General features: G+C 46.7%; 1 protein-coding gene and 1 long non-coding RNA gene across 2 annotated transcripts in view; one reads left to right on the top strand and one right to left on the bottom strand.

Moving 5' to 3' along the window:
- Positions 1-449: 449 nt before the first annotated feature.
- Positions 450-8,383, bottom strand: LOC144454833 (uncharacterized). Its single transcript, XR_013483378.1, has 2 exons — positions 7,500-8,383; positions 450-2,474 (listed from the first exon to the last, which is right to left on the bottom strand). It is a non-coding gene; the product is annotated as an uncharacterized LOC144454833 (long non-coding RNA).
- Positions 8,384-8,531: 148 nt separating this feature from the next.
- The window catches only part of ACAP2 (ArfGAP with coiled-coil, ankyrin repeat and PH domains 2), a 127,111-nt gene continuing 115,713 nt past the window's right edge, over positions 8,532-19,929 (top strand). Inside the window, exon 1 of the mRNA XM_078147493.1 lies at positions 8,532-8,761. Coding sequence (XP_078003619.1) covers positions 8,709-8,761 — 53 coding nt within the window. The 5' untranslated portion in view covers positions 8,532-8,708. The remainder of the gene's footprint in view (positions 8,762-19,929) is intronic.

Here is a 19,929-nt window from a genome sequence, read left to right on the forward strand (position 1 = left end):
GCCTCTCATCGACATTCAAAGTCAAGGGTTTTTCAAGACTGGGAAGGGCTAAAGCCAGAGCAGTGGTCAATTGGGCCTTCAAGGTCTCAAAGGCCTTGGTCTGGTCTTCTCTCCGTTCCAAGAGTTGTGAGTCAGGGTCCTGGATGAAGTCATATAGAGATCCCCAACACTGGGAGTCCAGATTCAGCCCAAAAGGTGTGCAGTTGTTTCTTGGTAGCAGGTTCAGGGATGGACAACATTGCCTCTTTTCTCCCTGACGTTAGCAAGCGTGAAGTGCAGGTGAGTTCACGGCCCAGATGTTTTACGGCCTGGAAGGCCGTTTGGGCTTTTACAGATGATACTCTACTCCTGTAAGGTCCAGAATTCCCCTGGCTGGGGAACCCTGTACCTTCCCCATAATCACAGGGTGTTCTTTTGATGCCAAAGGAAGAGGCCAAGTATCTCCACACTGACTATAGGGAGTGGTTTAATCAATCTTTATGAATAGTTACAAAACAGGGGCAGTCTGGGGTGGTGGCCAGACAATTCAGTGGATCCCCCCGCACAGAACCCCAAGAATCCCCACGGTAATTATAGAAAACAAAGGCAGGAGGAGCTAGGGAGCACATCACTACTATCAGTGGCTACTTCTGGTTCTCTGCTTAGTAAGGAGCATGGGCGTTAAGCCCAAACATAAATCTGTGTATAGACCGTGTCTAGGTCACCTATGGGCCACAATATTCTTTATGGCTTTCATATCTAAATTATGTAAACAGGGGAGCCTGTGTGGGCTTCCACCTTTCACAAAGTCTAAGTTTTTATGGCGTCTCACTTATTGCTGTCTTTTATGGCTTTTCCCCAGTCAGGACCCCACAATCCACCTGGAAAAGCTACCCATCCAATCTTTCAGAATGTCTTCCGCAAGGTCCCTGGGGCAGCTCTATTCTAGGGTGTTTAGGGCCTTTTGGGCACAACTGGGACGGTCCCATTTGTAAGCACAAACCACATAAGCAACACAAGCACAGGTGGGAAAACAGCGTGGCCAATGAGAAAGTTCCCACACTTGTTACAACTTCCTTCCATCCCAGCCCTGGGGAGGTGAAGGAAGAATCAATGACAACTGGGGGGTCAATGGGAGAACTGAGTCTCTGAACGAGGTTCAGAGACAAATAAACATGGCTTGGGCAGTTTCACAACATATTGGTGGTCTCAGACAATAGACTCAATGACAAAATGCCATCAGAACCACTTGATTTTCTCCATTTCCCTGTTTTTGTCAATGGGAGACTTGCGCAATGATGATCATCACCGACCCGCCCTCAATGTCCATTTAATTAGCAAATTTTAACTTGGAATCCAGGCATGCCATGTTGCTGTCTGGGCCTGGAACATCTTTTCTTGGGGTGATCTGGAAAATGTCTTGTCCTCAGGGGCAGCTCTTGAGTAGACCTGTTTTCCTGGTTCCAAGTTACTTGTAGAGAACCTCAGTTGTTCCTGCTAAAATCTCTTACAAAACAGATCTCAATAAAAGTTTCAGACAGCCTCTCAAATGTTACTTCTCCAATAACTAGTTTACATTGTAAAGACCAGCTCAAACCCTAGAGTTCTGACTTTAACAACACAGCTATAAGGGATAACATCAAAGTAGGAACCCGGTTTGCTAAGAGCTTCAGAAAATTTAGGGTTTTTTTTTACGTGCCCCATTAGAATAATTCATATTTGACATACAGGATTTGTTACTTTTCCCCTTTGATTCCAATTCCATTAGGAGATCAGATGCTATTGGGGAACTAATCCTGTTTAGGAAAACATAAGTAACAACACTCTTATAGGTAGAAGCGTTCCACCCCGGGTTCACTGGTTATGCAAATGAATTTACTTCTAAGAGGCTGACTTTACTCTAATTATAATAAAGACTTGGGAGGATACTTAAATAATTAATTCCAAAACAGTGCATATCAATAAGTTGCTTATAATAAAACTACTATACTATACTATACTATACTACAGGACACACAGTACAAACAGGTGATATTTCCACATTAGTAATAAACTTGAATGAAACTTACTTCCATTAATGTAAAACTATTCTATAAGCTACCTTCATCTAAGAAAATTGACTGCACTGAAATTCTCTTCCCCAAACCAAAGTGAAGAGGTTTCTGATTTAGTTTCAGTAATTAACAGAATAACAGTGAGGTCCTTCAATCAGCTGTACCAACACCCAATTATTCTCACAACTTTTTGAAACATTTAAAGACCTTATTTTATCTTTGCCTAATTACTCCCATATTATTCTGAAAGAATGAGCTATTTCAGGGATTCAATCTTTCACGAGACTACGCAGGCAGGCAGATGACAAGCCCAAGTATGCATCTACCCAGGTGTCTGGGATATGGAATGACTGCACCTTCATACTGGAAACAGCGAGGTCTCATATACTTGCATCGCGCTCATATCTTCTACTGATGACTCGCTCTGATTATAGAAATTTCCTAGAAAAGGAAAAAGCATGGACATGATTATGCCAGCATCACACTGGTCCTTCAGGCTTAAGCCTAAGACATATATGACAGGATAAAGCATCCTGGCTAGGTTTGATTTCAGGTAAGTTCAACAACCGACCATGCAGTAAAGACTCCACTTCACAGCCAGACTCGGGAACAGCCAGGGGGGAAACGTTCCTTCTCAAAGGAACACAATGGGGAAACAGAGCCAGGAGGATCCTGCCTTAGACTGAGGCCAAGGCTGTCCTCTCGGCTTTTCCCAGATGCAAACCTCCACCTGTGACAGCTCAGGATCCCAATCCCTCCGAGTAACTGGTGGCATTTCTCTCAAATGGTGGATGACTGATTTAATGATCGGACAACTATACCGAAATTCAAACCTCAAAATAAAATCAGGTATAGTGCCAAGGGCTTTTGCCTCAAGTGGCAAGTTTCACTAATCACAGCTTAGGTCTACACATAGTTATTTTTACTCTCATGGAATTGTAAGAAGCAATAAAAATGTACCAGGACTCACATACACAAGAGATTTTACTTAACATCTTTCACTTGTTTTTCTTTTCTTCTCAAATTCAAATTTATCCTGGTGTAAAGACCAATTGTTAGAAATCATTTCTATATTATACATAAAAGTGCGAATTCTCAGCAAGCCAAGTTCATCAGGATCTCCGTAACCCAAACGAGCCCTTTTGCCCACACTGATGGTTTCCAGGGAAAATGAGGGGAATTGACAGGGACCCCAGGTAGAGGCTGAGCCTGCTGCCCCTTCCTGCTCACCCTATGATATAGTCCTCCTCCAGACTGATGTAAACCACACATTCTCTGCGTGGCAAGTCCCCCATTTTCAGTGTTAATTTGGTTTGTTTTGCCCTGACTGAATTCCCCCTGTATCCTTCTACGGCTACCCACTTGCCAGGATGTCTTTCAGGGTTCCCATATTGCATCGTGCATTCTGCACCGATATCTATCACAGTGGATATGGTTTGTTTATTTTTAGGACTCCAGTACACGGGAGCTGGTACATGGGGCTTCTGGTCACCCCCTAGCCCTACATTGGAGGTGACCTAAGGGAAGAGTGTGGGGTATCGCCCCATCCACCCTTAGAGCTGCTCTGGTCTATCCTCTTTGATCCCCCACCCTCCACAAGGTGGAATAGACCAACCCTGCTGCACACCCTCATACCCCAAGGAAGACTGTCTGAATGGACAGAGCCAATCCAGATAAGGCTTCACCTCATCCCCTCCTCTCCACACAGTAATCCATGACCAATTTTAGGTTTTAACATTAAAGTAATAACCCCAGTAACTTAGTTAGCAATCTTACAACTTTCATAAGTGAGGACCAAACACCTGTAGATGCAGCGTCTTTTTTTTTTAATTATTTTTAGTTTTCAACAATCTCTTCCATAAGCTTTTGAATCTTACAAGTTTCTCCCTCCCTCCTGCGCCAAATCTGACATAGGCTATACATATATATTCCTATTAAACATGTTTTCACATTAGTCGTGTTATAAAGAAGAATTAGAATCAATAGGAGGAACCACAAGGAGGAGGAAACAAAACAAAACAGAAGGGAAAAAAGGAATAATGTGCTTTGATCTGCATTGTAATTCCATACTTCTTTCTCTGGATGTGGATAGCCTTTTCTATCATGATCCTTGCGTTGCTGAGAAGGGCTAAGTCTGTCAAATTTAGTCCTCATACAATGTGGCTGTCGCTGTGTACGGCGTTCTCTTGGTTCTGCTCACTTCACTCAGCATCAGTCCGTGTAAGTCTTTCCAGGTTTTTCTGAATTCCAACTAATCTAATATAGCACAACAGTATTCCAAAATCTTTCTCCTTTTTGTAAGCCAGGAAAGGGCTAAGTGCCAGTTCTGTTCCAAAGTCAGCCTCTTCCCTGTCTTTACTGACACAGCCCCCAAATCTGCCTGTCTCTTATCGGTGAAATGACCTTCTTCTCTAGCTGTCAAACGATAAACCCATCATTCCAGGGCTGGTAAGAACCTGACCACAGTGCAGAAACACAGAGGAACACAAACAGATTGACAACTTTTTCTTTCAGAAGTTTCCAAATCTTTATTCTCAAGCTCTTGGTTCACACTGTTTCTTGTTTTTGCTTAGGCGACTGGGGTTAAGTGACTTGCCCAGGGTCACACAGCTAGTAAGTGTCAAGTGTCCGAGGCTGGATTTGAACTCAGGTCCTCCTGACTCCAAGGCCAGAGCTCTATTCACTGTGCCACCTAGATGCCCCTTTGATTCACACTGTTGATGCAAACAGGTGATGCCTTTCTTTCTGCCCATGCTCCTCTCATTCCCACATGCTTTTACCAATCATATCCTGAAAATATTTTCTTCCTCTCTCTCCCATCCCCCTGCTCTTCTGAAGCTGCTGCAGTCAGGGAGGGAGGGAGAGGCAGAGAAAGAGCCTTGGTGGTGGCTCCATTTCATGGCATGGGCAAGGGCTGTCCCCATGTCAGCCACCAGCCTTTTCCCTTAGCTAGCCCCAATTCCCCCTTGGCATTAATATGCCAGTTGTAAGGTCTGGAATCACCCTGGCTGGGGAACCCTGTAACCCCTCCCCCATAATCACGGGGTGTTCTTTTGACACCAAAGGTAAAGGCCAAGTATCTCCACACTGACTATAAGTAGTGGTTTAATCAATCTTTATGAACACTTACAAAACAGGGCAGTCTGGGGTGGTGGCCAGACAGTTCAGTGGATCTCCCCCCAGCAGAACCCTAAGAATCCCCATGGTAATTATAGAAAACAAAGGCAGGAGGAGCTAGGGAGTGCATCACTACTGATCGGTGGCTGTTTTTGGTTTCCTGCTTAGTAAGGAGCTTGGGAGTTAAGCCAATGTTACGGCCAAACCTAAGTTTGTGTATTGATCATGTCTCAGTCACATATGGGCCACAATATTCTTGTTTTGGCTTTCATAGGTCACAGTATCTTAAATTTTGACTCAGTGTCTAAAATATAATTTTATACCCAAGTTATGACTTTAAACAGGTCAGCCTGTTTGGGCTTCCACCTGTCATCACGTTATGTTTTTATGGCTTTTTCCCAATCAGGACCCCATAATCCTCTTGTACTGAGGAGGTGGAGGGTCTGGGCCACTGCAGCCAGGGAGGACCCTTGTGCTGGACTGCAGAAGAGTATGTCATCTATGCACTGGATCAGACTGCTATCACTCAGGCGTAGGCCTCCCAAATCCTTCCCGAGAGCTTGATCAAAGAGGTGGGGGATATCTCAGAACCCTAGGGGGAGGGTTTCCCTGGGGGAGTCCATTCAAAAGCATCCTTAAAGTCCAGAGTGGAAAACCACTTGGTGGCCCCCGGAATTTGAGCAAGGATGGTGTAAGGCCCAGGTGGGGAACTTGAGGCCTCTCAGGGTCCTCAGGCCTTTTGCCTGAGTCCCTTTTAGTAAGAGGATTTGTTCTGTGAAGTTTGGATTCACCTGAGGACCTAGAGGGCCATGTGTGGCCTTGAGGCCACAGGGTTGCCACCCCTGGGTAAGGACTGCACCCTGTAGTATTCCCCATTCGGCTTTTTTGGCCCGGGGATGACAGTATTGTAGAGAGACAGGCAGGGCACCAGAAGCTTATACTTGAGGAACTTCTCAATTAGCATCTGTAACCCCTCTCGGGCAGCAGTGGGGGAATTCATCGGCATCTTGGGGGTGGACGCAGGCCGGGGTGGCATGGGTAGCTCACCCTGGTCCCAGACCGAAGAGTCTACTTCCTCGCAAATCTCGGGTGGTCTAGTGCAAAGGGCTGAAATCTCCACAGGAGATCTAAGGAGGGAGAACTGGGCCCCCAATTTCACCACCAAGGGAGCCCGGCAGGAGGAGAGGTCAGGAAAGGAGCCATTCAACACTAGGTCCTTGAATTGGCAGGGCAGAGCAGATGTCTAAGTCTTCCCTCTATCCCCACTGATGAGGCAGGTCAGCAGATGGTCTCTCTTTCCCTGGTCAGGGCTGCCCTCCTGATAATCCCAACCAGGGTCAGACACTGGGCCTGCTCCTGCTCCTGGAGGGCATCTACCTCTTGAGGTATTCTTGATCACATCATCCCCAAATTCTTGAGCCAGATCCCAAATCCAATTTCTCTGTTATTGTGCAACAAGAGGAAATAATGAAATTAATGTTCCTCCATATTAGGTCAAATTGGAAGGCTAGGATCTGAAGGCCCTCAACGAATTTGGTGGGGTCCCCAGAGTAACGGCCAAGATTTTCTCCAATCCAAGATATCGGCCATGGAAAAAGGAGCGTGGACCCTCATGATTCTTCCCTGCCTGCTGGCCACCTCTCTCAAAAAGCAGATTTTCGTGGGGGCAGGTGTTGATTCAAGGAGTTGGGACTGGGGATGGAGAGGGGTCCCGTTCCTTACATTGAGGGGCTAAGGATAGGGTGTCCTGAGGACCAAAGAGAGGGAGGAGGGTGGTGAATATGGAGGACCCTATGGGGGCTCTGATTAGGCTGCTGGAAGTGGTGCAAGATGGCAACTGAGGGGCCAAAGGAGCAGAAAGGAGGTGGATGTGGATGAGGGTACCGTGGGGGGTTCTGATTAGGACTGCTCCTGGAGGTGGAAGATGGCGCCTGGGGGGGTCCCTGCAGCAGACCCCGGAGGATCACTTGGAAGGTCTGGCTCTTTCCTTCCGCATCGCCCACGCAGAGTGGGGTCCTCGGACAGAGCCTTGAATGCCTGCACAGAGAGGACTTCCGTCCATCTCCCTTGGCTGCGGCAGAAGAGTCCAGCTGCAGAATGGTGCTAGGGCGGAGGGAGCAGAAAAGGGGCCACGCTTCTTGGCCCTTCAGGCTGTACTGAGGCCAGGCCACGTTGCAGTAGAACTTAAGCCGCTGCTTTTTCAGATGCTGGAGGCCAAATTTCTTCCAACTCTGCAAGAGGCCCCCCAGTGGGGAAGTCCCCCGGTATGGAAGGGGCCTGACCCACTGCTGAAAGCACAGGACACCCACACTCGGGGGAGAGCAGACCTGGCGGAAGGAGGAGGCTTACCTGGTATGGCCGGGCAGGGGCAGAGCCCCTAGGGTGAGGGTGGAGTGTGTGTGGGGGGGTTCCCGGTTAGAGGGACCTTGCGGGTGGGGGGAACTTCCCTGCCTTACCGGAGATGGAGGGGCGGGGCGTGGGGAAGGGGGTGTGTCCCGGTGCGGGGGCGGAGCCTTGTGGGGTGGGGGCGGGGCCTCGGGGGGGGGTCCCAGCGTCCTCTCCGAAGACTTCCGAGCGAAGGCGGCTCTCTGGGCTCACGGCCCCGCGGGCGCTTCTCCCCGGGGGAGGCAGCAGCCTGGCCCGAGCAAGAGAGTCCGGGAGCTGCAGACGGAAAAAATCCGCGAGCCGCGACTCCGGAAAAGACCCCCCAAGGCGTCAAGGCGCATGCGATTCCCCAGGGGGCCTCTCGTTCGCCCTCTAAGGGGGAGGAAACCGCAATGCTAATTATATTTTAATGAGCCCAGAGTCGCGAGCTAGGGTGGTGATTGTATGGCCAACTTCCTGTTCAAGCTGTAAGTTCATTGGCCAGCTCGTTTCCCAGATGCTCACGCAGAAAGACTTCCTCTGATGTCATCACCGGGATGGCTGGGGGGCGGGGAGGGCCAGATTGGAATCCAGCTTCTGACTCAACTGCAGGGGTCAGCCCTGTGCCACGTGGGCTGCTCTAGAATGTCACCTTTCTGCTCCCGCCCTTTAAGGAGATTAAAAAAAAAAGCCTGGTCCTCCCAAGGCTCACGTCACGGCGTAGACGCCACGCGCAGCCGCAGCGGGGCCGGGAGAGGATGCGTGAGCTAGGGGAGGAGTCACGTGAGTTCCTTACCCAGGCACCTCCAGCCTCCCGCTCAACCGCGACGGGCCGCGGGCCCGCCTCCCTAGGGCGTCGCGCTGCGATTGGCCTGCTTTCGTCGGGGGGCGGGGTCTCCAATTGGGCGCCGTAGCTCACGGGCGTTGCCATAGCGTCCTGAGGCGGGCCCGGTCACATGCTGCTTTCATTGGCCGGCTGGCAGGCTCCGCCTGCCCATCAGGGCCGGCTCTGCCCCGCGCCGCGGTAGGCCCAGGTCCCGCCCCCGCCCCGCCTCGCGCCGGCGCGTCCTCCCCGTGGCCCCGCCCCCGCCTCCGCCTCCGCCCCGGTCCGGCTCCCTGTGCCTCAGCCTCCGCCCCGGCCCCGTGTCCGTGTCCGTCCCTCCGCTCGTCAGGCCCGCGCTCGGCCAAGGCAGCATGAAGGTGACGGTGGACTTCGAGGAGTGTCTCAAGGACTCGCCTCGCTTCCGGTGCGACCCCCCACCCCCGGGGGGGGCCTTACAGAGGGGAGGGGGAGGGGGCCGCCGCCAAACGGGAGGGGGGAGCGGGGGAGGGGGCGGGGCCGGGGCTGCCGCTGCTGCTGTCAGGCGCCCCTCCCCCGCGCCTGCGCCGTAAGGGGGACTGAGGGGGACGGAAGGGGCTCAGCTTCCTGGGATCTTGGACCTGAAGGGTCCCAGCGGATCTGGGAAGCCCGCCCTTGGTTTTTTAGGGGAGTAAACTGAGGCAGCCCTAGGAGGGGCCCCTTGACACAGCTGGGGAAGGGTACCCCCAGGAGAGGCCCCGGATCCTCCGTCCTTGCCGCCTGGGCCGCAGCCGCGTCGGGGGAGGGGTGGCTTTGCTTTGACATCCCTCTGTCCATGGGAAGCTCAGCACTTCCTTTTTGGTGTGCCCTTCAGGGCCCCGCAAAGCGCGAGCGTCGGGGCAGGGCAGAAGGAAAGGGAGACCCCCGGGGATTTGGTGGGGGGCCGGGCTGCGGAGCACCGGGAGGGAAAACTGCCGCCCACCTCCCTTGCCCTGGTGGCTGCCTTGGGGGGGGCAGTAACCGAGCCCCTTAGACGCCACCTAGGTGTAGCTCTTTAGGGTTGGGGGCACCCCTTAGACTTCACTTAGGCATCTCTTTTTTTTTTTTTTGCAAGGCGATTGGGATTAAGTGATTTGTCCGGGGGCACGCGGCTAGTAAATATCAAATGACTAGTCTGAGATGGGATTTGAACTCAGGTCCTCCTGACTCCAGGGCCCGTGCTCTATCCACTGCACCATTTAGCTGCCTCGTCATCTTTCTTTAGGGTTAGGGTCACCCCTTAGACACCACATAGGCGTAGCACTTTAGGGTTGGGGTCATCTTTACAGACTGCCTTAGTGCCCTCTCTTCAGGGTTGGGGTCACCCCTCAGCCACCGCCTAGGGGTAGCTCTTTAAGGTAGTCATCACTTAATCTCTCTGAGGCAGCCTCACAGCTTCTGGCCGGCCGGCCTGCCTCTCCCCTGGACTTAAATACCCCTAGGACAACACTGGGCATTGGCCCAAAAATCTCATCATGGGGAGGAGGAGCCCCAGCAGCCTGGCAGCCCTGGGTCTGGACCCAGTACTCTCAGAGGGTGTCCCAGAGTGGCTTTTCTCTCCTTCTTTGCTGGGATTGATGGGTGGGGGTGGAGGGCCTGGATTGCAAGTAAGCCAAGGGGACAAACTCTTCTGGTCCCAGTTGCTGCCCCTTGGATTTGCCCTCCTTCTTGCGGAAAATGGAGGAAAACTTTTCACGCTCAAGAATTCAAATGTGGGAAATTGTATTTTAAAAATGCTGCATTTAACCCTTGACCTTTCGGAGACTTAATTGTGTGAAGAGGTGGGAAACGGGCTTTGGGTCAATGACTGAGTATTTGCTGTTTTTCCCTCGGTTCCTGGAGTTGTGCTTCCTGCTGGTACCTTCTTTGAAAGGGTGACTTCGTATGGCAGCTCCACATCAGGCTTTGGAAGTTCGAATTGCTGTGACTCAGCAGTTTACTTAGGAAAAAAATGGAAGCCGATTTCTCTTTGTAAGATGTGCTCATGCCGAATTTGTTCCACCCTTTAGTTTTTGAGATCAACTTGAATAATATGAAAAAAATCCCAGCCACTGGTGGCAGTCATAAGTCATGTGAGAGTTTTGGACATGGTGGTAATAGAGGAAGCCATTGGAAGGTCTGTAGTGTTTAAGAGCAGGAAAAAATAGACTTAGTGACTGGACTGTGTGGATCCCTGCTCTCTGGACAGACTCAAATGGGCTTGTTTTGTGACTGACCTGTTGGGAGCGGCATCGTCCTGAGGATTTGTCACTGCTTCAAGCAGACTGTTAGCGATCAGAAATAATCATTGGCACCGGACAGGGCTTCCTGACCTTACCACCATTGTAAATGGGCAGGTAACAGGGCGGGGGAAAGATCAACACTCTACTCGTTCTGGAAAGTCCTAAAATGCCACTCGTTGGACAGACTTACAGAGTGCTGAGGAGAAACGTTGGTGAAGAATAGGTTTGTGTTCATGCCTTGTGTTGACATCTGTTTGGCAGGACAGCCCAGCTTTGTAGCCATAGCCATGCAGGTTTCCATGGGGCTAGAAAGTGTATGACAACTGCAGGAGGCAGGTGGATCCAGGAAACATTATTATCCTGTTCAGCACTTGAGAAAACTGAGGCTGAGTCAGTGCCTTGTCCAGGAGCTAGAAGGGAGCTGGGAGATCCTGGACCAGGGATGGGGAGTCAGGCCCTGCCTTCCTGGCCTGGAGATCGCCTGCTGTCTCAGTGCTGAGACATGGCAAGCCTGTGAGAGATGCATTGGCCACTGTTTAAACAGCCGGAGCTTTAGAGCTTCCAGGCTAGGCTCCTTCCTGTTTTACTGGCATGCAAACTGGGAGGCCCAGGAAAGTGACTTGCCTGAGGTCACAGTGGAAGCAAGTGGCCAGGCCAGGATCCCTACAGCTCGTCCTCCTTCCATATCCCAGCCCACTGCCTTTCATGGTGAGGGGGAAAGGGCACTTCCCCAAGAAGCAGGGGAAAGAAGGGAAGAAGAGGTAGAGGCTGATAACAGGCCACAATTGCAACAGTAGGGTCCTGTTAACTTGAATCAAGTTAATGGTTAATTTAAGTCACTGTCAAACATCTTTTAAAATTTAATGTCTACATTTTAGTTGTATGAATGTGTGCTTTCAGTTCATTTAAAGTATGTTTTAAAGTTTATAAAATTAGTGTAAATGTCTTGGCCTCCAGCTTAAAAAATACCTACAAAATTAGGTTTTCATATTTTTCCCAAGAGGGAGAGTGGACATTTTGACCAGGATTTGTTGGAGAAGATTTTACCTGTTTAGGGCTGGGTTTTTTGTTTGCATCGGAGCTTTCAAAGTTTACAAATACTTTATGCATATGGCAAGTCTCTTTTATTTGTTAAACACATCTGCCTTTGGAAACTAAAAGCTGAACTTGCTGGTTGGAAAAATGTTCTGTCCTCAATACACAGTGTGCACTTGAAATCCTTTTCCTCATGCCACTCCCCTGGGTGAGAGGGGAGCAGGGAGTTCCTGGTGAGGAAATATCTGGTAGTCACGCAGGTCAGCACCTGCTCTGAAAGGGAGAGCCCTAGAGAGAAAGATGGGGAGGGGGGCGTGAGGTGGATGTGCCCCGAGTAATGTAGGAGGGAAGCCTGATTCCGAGGGCTGCTGAGAGACTGTTGTTTGACTGGGGGCTTTAGGGTCCCTGAGAGCTAGGTTTCCTTTTTTGTCTTCTGATTCCTCAGTGCCTGCCACATAGTAGGCATTTCATCAGCATTTGTTGATTGATTCCCAAAGAGCCTCAGCTTCAGGGGAAAAGGAAAGATGGAAGAATGCCCGTGGAGACCTGTCTACATTGCTTTCCTGGTTCTACTCACTTCGTGTTGTATCAATTTACATTAATTTTTCCATGCTTTTCTAGTCAGCTCTTAACTTAATGAATTTCTTTATGCCTAAAGAGCCTATCTTAGAGGCTCCAAGTTCTGTTTTGACCATGTGGAAGTCAGATACTTAGAAATCCTGTGTAGGCAATGAGAGAAATGAGATCTGACTGAGAGATGTGAAGATCATGCAAGGGAAGGGGTGGGGGGTAGGGTTTCTCAATGGAGACACTATATATAGATAAAACATGAAATAGACTCAGGGAAAGGACTGTGTGCTTTATTGTAGTGAGGAAGGAAGAGCCTCAGCAAAACATGAGAATGTGACTTGTTATAGACTCAGGACTGGAAGGGACTGCTGAGGCTGCTAGCCCACCCAGACTTGATCAGGAATCCCCTTTCCAACTCGCCTGATGAGGCTTTCTCCTTCAGTCTTTACATGAAGATCTCCCATGGAGGTGACTCCTCTGTCTCATCTGAAGGCTGCCTCTTTTCCTTGGGCAGAGAGAACCATGAGTAAGTTTTCTTGGTCTGGAGTCTGCTTCTGGCTCCCTGTAACATTCCTCTTTTGGCCAAGCAGAGCATGGCTGATCGCTGCCTTTCCAGCATTTAAAGATGGCAGCTGGGTCTCATGCTCTGCAGCCCTCCCTTCCCCCCTCCCCATCACCTTGGTTGCCTCTCCCTGGGTGCTTTTCAGTGTCGCAGTGGCCTCACTGAGGTGCGGCCTCAGCAGGCCAGGGGGCGTGGGGGGGGGCAAGACTTGGTAATGGGAGCTTCCATTTATTGAGTCCCCTCCCCACCTCAGCCTTTTCAGAATCATCTGATCATCCCTCTCCCCATTTATGCCTGTAAAACTCAAGTGTGAGCTCTTATATGGGTATAGCTGGCTTTTTCTGCCCTTTTTAGACCTTGCCTCTGCATTCTGTGAGTTTCTTTTCTCTCCCAGCTTTGGGTTGCCTGCAAACTTGATAAGAACGCACTCTGCGGCTTTTTCTAAGTTATTGATCAAAATGTTAAACTATTCAAGGCCAAGGCCAGATTCCTGGAGTGGCCCACTGGGGGCTTCCTTACACTCTGACTCTTAGAGTATGACCTTTCACATGTTTCTGGACTCTTCCCACTGCATCAGCATGAGAGCGTTGTGGTAGCTGCGGAGGGTGAACTTTGAGCAGCCATAGCTCCGGCATTCCCTTCCTGTCTCCCATTCTGTCCATCCCGTCTGTCCACTCTTCTCTAGCCCCACCCCAGGCACCTTAGCATAGGTCCTCTATGGGCCACCAACCTTGGCTTTTGTGACAGCCTTTGACCTCTGCTCTCTCCCCATCCAGGCTCATCTTTTTTTTTCCTTTAAAGTTTTGAGTTCTGAATTCTACTTTTCCTTCTCTCTCTCCTCCCCCCTTCCTGAGATGATGAGCACTGTGATATAGGTTACATGTGTGCAGTTATGTAAAGCATTTCCATATTAGTCATTTTCTTTTCTTTCTTTTTTTTTTTGTTAGTGAGGCAATTAGGATTAAGTGACTTGCCCAGGGTCACACAGCTAGTAAGTGTCAAGTGTCTGAGGCCAGATTTGAACTTGGGTCATCCTGACTCTAGAGCTCTATCTTCTGTGCCGCCTCACTGCCCCTATATTAGTCATTTTGTAAAGAAGACTCAAAAAAATGAAAGTGAAAGAGCATGTTTCAGTCTGTCTTCCATCAATATAATTTCTTTCTCTGGAGGCAGATAGTCTGCTTCATCATGAGGCCTTCAGGGTTGTCTTGGATCATTGTATTGCATTGCTGAGAATATCTAAGTCATTTACAATTCTTCATTGAACAATATTGCTGTTACTGTGTACAACATTCTCCTGGTTCTGTTCAGTTCACTATGTATCAGTTCATGTAAATCTTTCCAGGATTTTCTGAAATCGTCCTGCTCGTCATTTCTTACCACACAATAATATTCCATTACAGTCACGTAGCACAACTTGTTCAGCCATTCCCCAATTGATGGGCATCCCCTCAATTTCCAGTTGTTGGCCACCACAGAAGAAAGAGCTGCTCTAAATATTTTTGTAGAAATAGGTCCTTTCCCCTTTTTTTAGATATCTTTGGGATATAGACCTCGCAGTGGTATTGCTGGATCAGAGGGTATGCATGGTGTTATAGCCTTTTGGGCATAGTTCCAAATTGCTCTCCAGAATGACCGGATCAGTTCACAACTCCATCACCAGTGCATTAGTGTCCCAGTTTTCCCACATCCCCTCCAGCATCCAGGATTTCCCTTTTTTTGTTATATTAGCCAGTCTGATAAGTGCGAGGTAGTGCCTCAGAGTTGTTTCAGTTTGCATTTCTTTGGTCAGTAGTGATTTAGGGTATTTTTTCATATGACTATAGATGGCTTTGATTTCTTTGTCTGAAAAAACTGCCAGGCTTATTTTGTGCAGGGCTTGATGATGTCATGCCTCCACTCCAGGATCCGGCAGCCTTCTCCTCAGTGTCCAGTCTGTAGTTCAGGCCCTTCCCAGTTGGGTGTCATCTTGTCTTTTGGGCCCCTTCATATTATTCTGCTCCAGGTAGAAAACATAAAGTCATTATGTTTTCTCCAATTTTTTATATTTTCACCATTCTCCTCTGTCCCTTAAATATGCTTTTCTTCTTCTTCAACCAAAGGATGATTTTTTTTCTTCCTCCTTACCTGTTGAATTCTTCCTCAACCTCTAAAACCCAGTTTGATTTCTGTTATCTCTTTTGGAAGCTTGGCATCATCTGGTTAGTAAAGATCAGCTCCCTTGGGTCTCGGAACCCTTTGTGAAACAGTCTCAAACTTCAGAATTTTTCAGGTCTGATTTCCTGTTGATTCAGAATAGTGTTGTGATCTTGAAACCCTTTGATTTGAGCAAACCATGGGACCTAGAAGCTTGGGGAGCTCTGGCTGGAGAGTTCTTCACGGGCAGGACAGCAGGGCTTGGTGGTAAAACCTGGAATGCTAGTTCTTGGGTGGTGGCGAGGCGATGTCAGAGAACAGGACAGGCTGGTGAGGCTTCCCAGCAGGTCAGGCAGGCTTGAGTTGATGTTGGTGATATGGTAACGCTGTGGAGTGTCGGAGGGCTTGGTGGCTTCGCTGTCGAGGGCTTGAATTCCAGTCCTTGTTTGGCTTCTTAACTGTGCATGAGGCTTCTCTGGCCTCCTTTCGCTCGGAATCATGAGATCTTTTATTGTTTCTGTGGGCATTTTACCTGGTGGTGATGAACGTTGAGAGCCTGGGGGCGATAGGGAACCACTGGACTTTATTGAGTAGGAGTATGTGCGATGCAGTCGGTCGACTTAGGCTCTAGGAAAATCACTTCAGTGGCTGAATGGAGGATGGACTGGAGTAGAGAGACTTGAGGCAGGCAGAGCCCTCGGTGGGTTACAGCAGTGATCCAGGCTTGAGGTGATGAGGACATGAATTAGGGTGGGGCAACTTCAGAGGAGAGAAGAGGACAAATCAGAAGCCTTGGCAAGCGGCCAGGGGGGTGGGGGAAGAGGGAGGGAGGAGTCCTGAGGGACTGGGAGGAGGATGGTGCCCTTACTGCAACAGGGAAGGCAGGAGGGGAGTTCCTTTCGATGTGCTGTGTTTAAGATGTCTGTTGGACATCCAGTTCAAGATGTCTGAAAGACATTTTCTGTACTGACTTGACTGTTCTATAAATAATAGAATGTTATAGTATCGGCTCTTCTCTGGTGCTGTTTACTTCACTCTGTATCAATTCATGTAAGTCTTCCCAAGGTCCTCTGAAATTGTCTCTTCATTTATTCCTATTCAGTAATATTCCGTTCTATTCATAAACCAGAATTTGTCCAGCTCTTTCCCAATTAATGGCCATCACCTTAATTTTCAATTCTTTGCCACCACAAAAAAAAAAAGATAAATAAACCTGCTATAAATATTCCTGTTCATCTAGGGCAGAGGTCTAGGTCCTCAAGTGTGGCCCTTTGACTGAATCCAAACTTCACAGACCAAATCTTAGCTGCATTCAATTTGTTTGCAAGAACTTTTAAAATTTAATGTAGTAAAAATTGGCCATTTTTTTTCTTCTGTGATCTTTTCTCTCCCTTTTTTGGTTTTTAACCCCTCCCCTATTCATAGATCAGCAAGTAATTTCCTGTTCTCATTTATCTGTAATACGGCCTTTTATATGTAGATCTTGTGTACATTTGGAGCTGATCTTTGTGTATAGTGTAAAATGTTGCTTTAAATCCAATTTTCCGCCATACTGCTGTCCAGTCTCTCGACTGTGTACCTACTCTGTTTCACTGATCAACTGCCTCTCTGGTTTTTAAACAGAATCAAATTGTTTTTTATTATTTCTGCTTTAGAGTAGAATTCTAGATCTGGTTATGCTAGCCTCCTTCCTTCCCACTTTTGTTTTTCATTATTTCCCTTTTGTTTCTCCAGATAAATTTAAAACAATTTTTTTTAAGTTCTGTAAGGTAATCCTTTGGTAGTTTGATTGGTGTAGTACTGAATAAGTAAATTAATTCAGATAGTAATGGCCATTTTTATTATGTTGGTTAGGCGTACTTATGAGCAATAGATATTTCCAATTATTTAGATTTGTCTTTATTTCTATAAACAGTGTTTTGTAGTTGTATTTATATAGTTTCTGTGTGTATCTTATGTGTAGACTGAATTATTTTATATGTAGAATTTCTCTTTCTGCCTTTTCCTGTTTTCCTGTTTTCTTGGTATTATACCAAAATGTTGATGATTTATGAGGATTTATTTCATATTCTGCAACTTTGCTGAAGTTCTTGTGTCAGTTATTTTTTGGGGTTAATTCTCTGGGGTTCTTTTAAATACGTACTGTATCATCTGCAAAAAGAGGTCGTTTTTATTTCTGCTTCTCTGTGCTTTCCTTTTATTTCTGTAACTAGCATTTCCAGCATTATGTTTAAATTGTAGTGGTGACAGTGAACATCACTACTGTGCCTTGGGACTGACGGTTCTCAAGTTTGCTCTCATTATATAGAATTCTGGCTCTATGTTTCATATTTATACTGTTTATTATATTATTTTTGTTTTCTGTCTATTGAGGTAATCATACGATTTCGGTTCTTGTTACTAATGTGGCCAATTATATTTATAGTTTTCCTAATATTAAGCTAATTCTGAATTCCTGGTAGAAATCCTAACTGGTCATAATGTTTCATCTTTGTGATATGGTACTGCAGATTTTTTTGCAAAATTTTAAAATAAAATATCAGCCTTGATATCGTATTAGGGATAGTGGTCCTTAGTTTCCTTTATTGGTTTGGCTCTCCCAGTAGATTGTCGACCACAGTTGTGTCATAGAAGGAATTTGGTAGGATCTCTTCTTTGGTTATCTTTGCAAAGAGTATGTATAATATTGGAATTACTTGCTCTTTGAATATTTGATAGAATTTCCTCGTCATTCCATCTGGTCCTGGGGTTTTTTTCCTTGGGAATTCATTTATGGCTTGTTTTTTAGCTTTTTTAGCTGCATGCCCAATTCATTGATCTTTTCTTTCTTCTGTTGATGAATGTGCTTAGAGGTACAGTTTCCTCTATAGATTGTTTTGTATGCATCCCCTAAAATGTTGGTTTGTTATATCTTTAATGAAATCTGATATTTCTGTGATTTGTTCTTTGATCAACCAATTCTTTAGAATTAAGTTATTTAGTGTATAGTTAATTTTTAATCTTTTTTCTTCATTGGCCCTTTATTGTATATAAATTTTATTATATTCTGTTTAGTAAAGCATATGTTTAGTTTTATTGCTTTTCTTCATTTGTTTGTGAGGTCTTTTTGGTAAAGGTGTCATGCACAACTGAGAAATACGTATCCTTTCTATTCCATTCAGTAATTCTCAAAGTACTATATCTTTTTTTTTTTGGTGAGGCAATTGGGGTTAAGTGACTTGCCCAGGGTCACACAGCTAGTAAATGTCAAGTGTCTGAGGCTGTCTGACTTTTCCAAAATTCTATTCATAGCCTTCTCTTCCTTCTTGTTTATTTTTTTGGTTAGGTTTTTTTTTCCTATCTCTGAAAGGTGGTGACTTGAGTTCCCCCTACTAGCTTAGTTTTACTGTCTCCCTGTAACTAGCTTAGCTTTTCCTTCTAAGCATTTGGATGCTTTGCCATTTGGTGCATATTTTTAAATATTGAAACTAATTCATTGTTTATGGTGCCTTTCAGCTATATGTAGTTTCTCCGTTTATCTTTTTTAAGTCTGTTTTTACAGTTGTCATATCATGATTGCTGCCCCTGATTTTTTGAGCTTAGTTGGGGCATATAACTTCAGCCCCTTATCTTTACTCTATGTGAGTCTTTGTCTTTAAATGAACTGCTTGTAAAGAACTTATTCTTGGATATTCTCTTCTGTTTTATGGATGAATTCATCCCGTTCATAGTGATGATTGTTTCCCTCCATCTTCTCCTTGCTGTTGGAATAGATTTGCTCTGTGTGCGCTTTGTACCCAAGGCAGGAAACAGAGAGGCCATAAAGCAGTTCAGTATAAGGAATCAGAAGGATGTGCCTTGGTTTGACATTATGGCCGTTTAGTTGTGGGAGAGAACGGGAGGCAATAGGAAAGGCACGTCCAGAGAAAGACCAAGAGGACCAGAGGGAAGAATGACAGCCCTGGGAGAGAGGTCTGCTTCTCCAAGCTGTCTCCTGAATTAATGCATGTGCTGTTAGCACGGGGAGCCTTGGATCTCTCACCTTTCTCCCAGCCTCCTACTTACCCTGACTCCAGGTGTCCTGTTAACCTTCTTCCCTTTCCTTTACCAAACTGACTTGTCAAGAAATTCCTTTGGACAGCATTGCCTCTGTGCCATTTCAGAGTGAGTACCTGAAGAAAGGACATCTGTCATGCTTTGTAGGATGGCTCTTCTTTGGAGCTGAGAGCCTGTATTTTACTGAGAACTCTATCAAAAACAGATTATATGTACATGATATAAAACAGGATCTCCCCGGAGTCTTAGTTTCAAGCTTTGATAGCTTAAAGTTGAACTGAATCTTTGAGGATACCCTGTGTATATACTACATAAGTCATTAATACAACATGGATATGCACATATGTGTGTATATGTATGTATGTAAATAATAGAAAGATGTGTTTGTATAAATGTATGTATATATACACATTTATATATTTTAGCAGTAAGGATTCAGGAGTGATCCACAGATATTTAGTTGTATCCAGCCAGGAATAAGATTTTCAAATTTAAGCAAGAGCCAGATAGTGCCTGTAGATCAGTCCTCTATTCCTGCTTCAGAGCAGCGTGGTGGATCTGACCTCAGATATTAACTTGAGTTTCAGCTCCTCTGCTTGTTACTCTTGTGATCGTGGAGATAAAAATGCCTGGTAACAAATAAGCGTAGTTACAACGCAGATCCACTCCTTGGCCATCTCTCGCCCATTGTGTTTATCACCTTACCTCCCTATCCGGAGGTGAGTAACCTACTTCAGGAGGCGTCAGGGACCTCGAGTTTTTCCAGGTTGTTTTTGTGACAGTATCGCTATTGTTGAGAAAATTGTCCTTTTGGTTCTGCTCCCTCCTCTCTGCATCAAAGTGCATCCTATCCGGGATTCTCTGAAATTGTCTCTTTTGTCATGTCTCATGGCACAGTATTCCATGACATCCGTGCCCCATAATTTGTTCAGCCATTGCCCGCTTGTCCGAGAGTCTAGACAGTGCTGTGGCATCTAATCTAAAGGAGATAACATTTGTAAAGAGCTTTGTAAACCT

Source organism: Phascolarctos cinereus, unplaced genomic scaffold (assembly GCF_003287225.1).
Source record: "Phascolarctos cinereus isolate Bilbo 61053 unplaced genomic scaffold, phaCin_HiC Scaffold_7;HRSCAF=346, whole genome shotgun sequence".
NCBI classification, from domain to species: Eukaryota; Metazoa; Chordata; class Mammalia; order Diprotodontia; family Phascolarctidae; genus Phascolarctos; species Phascolarctos cinereus.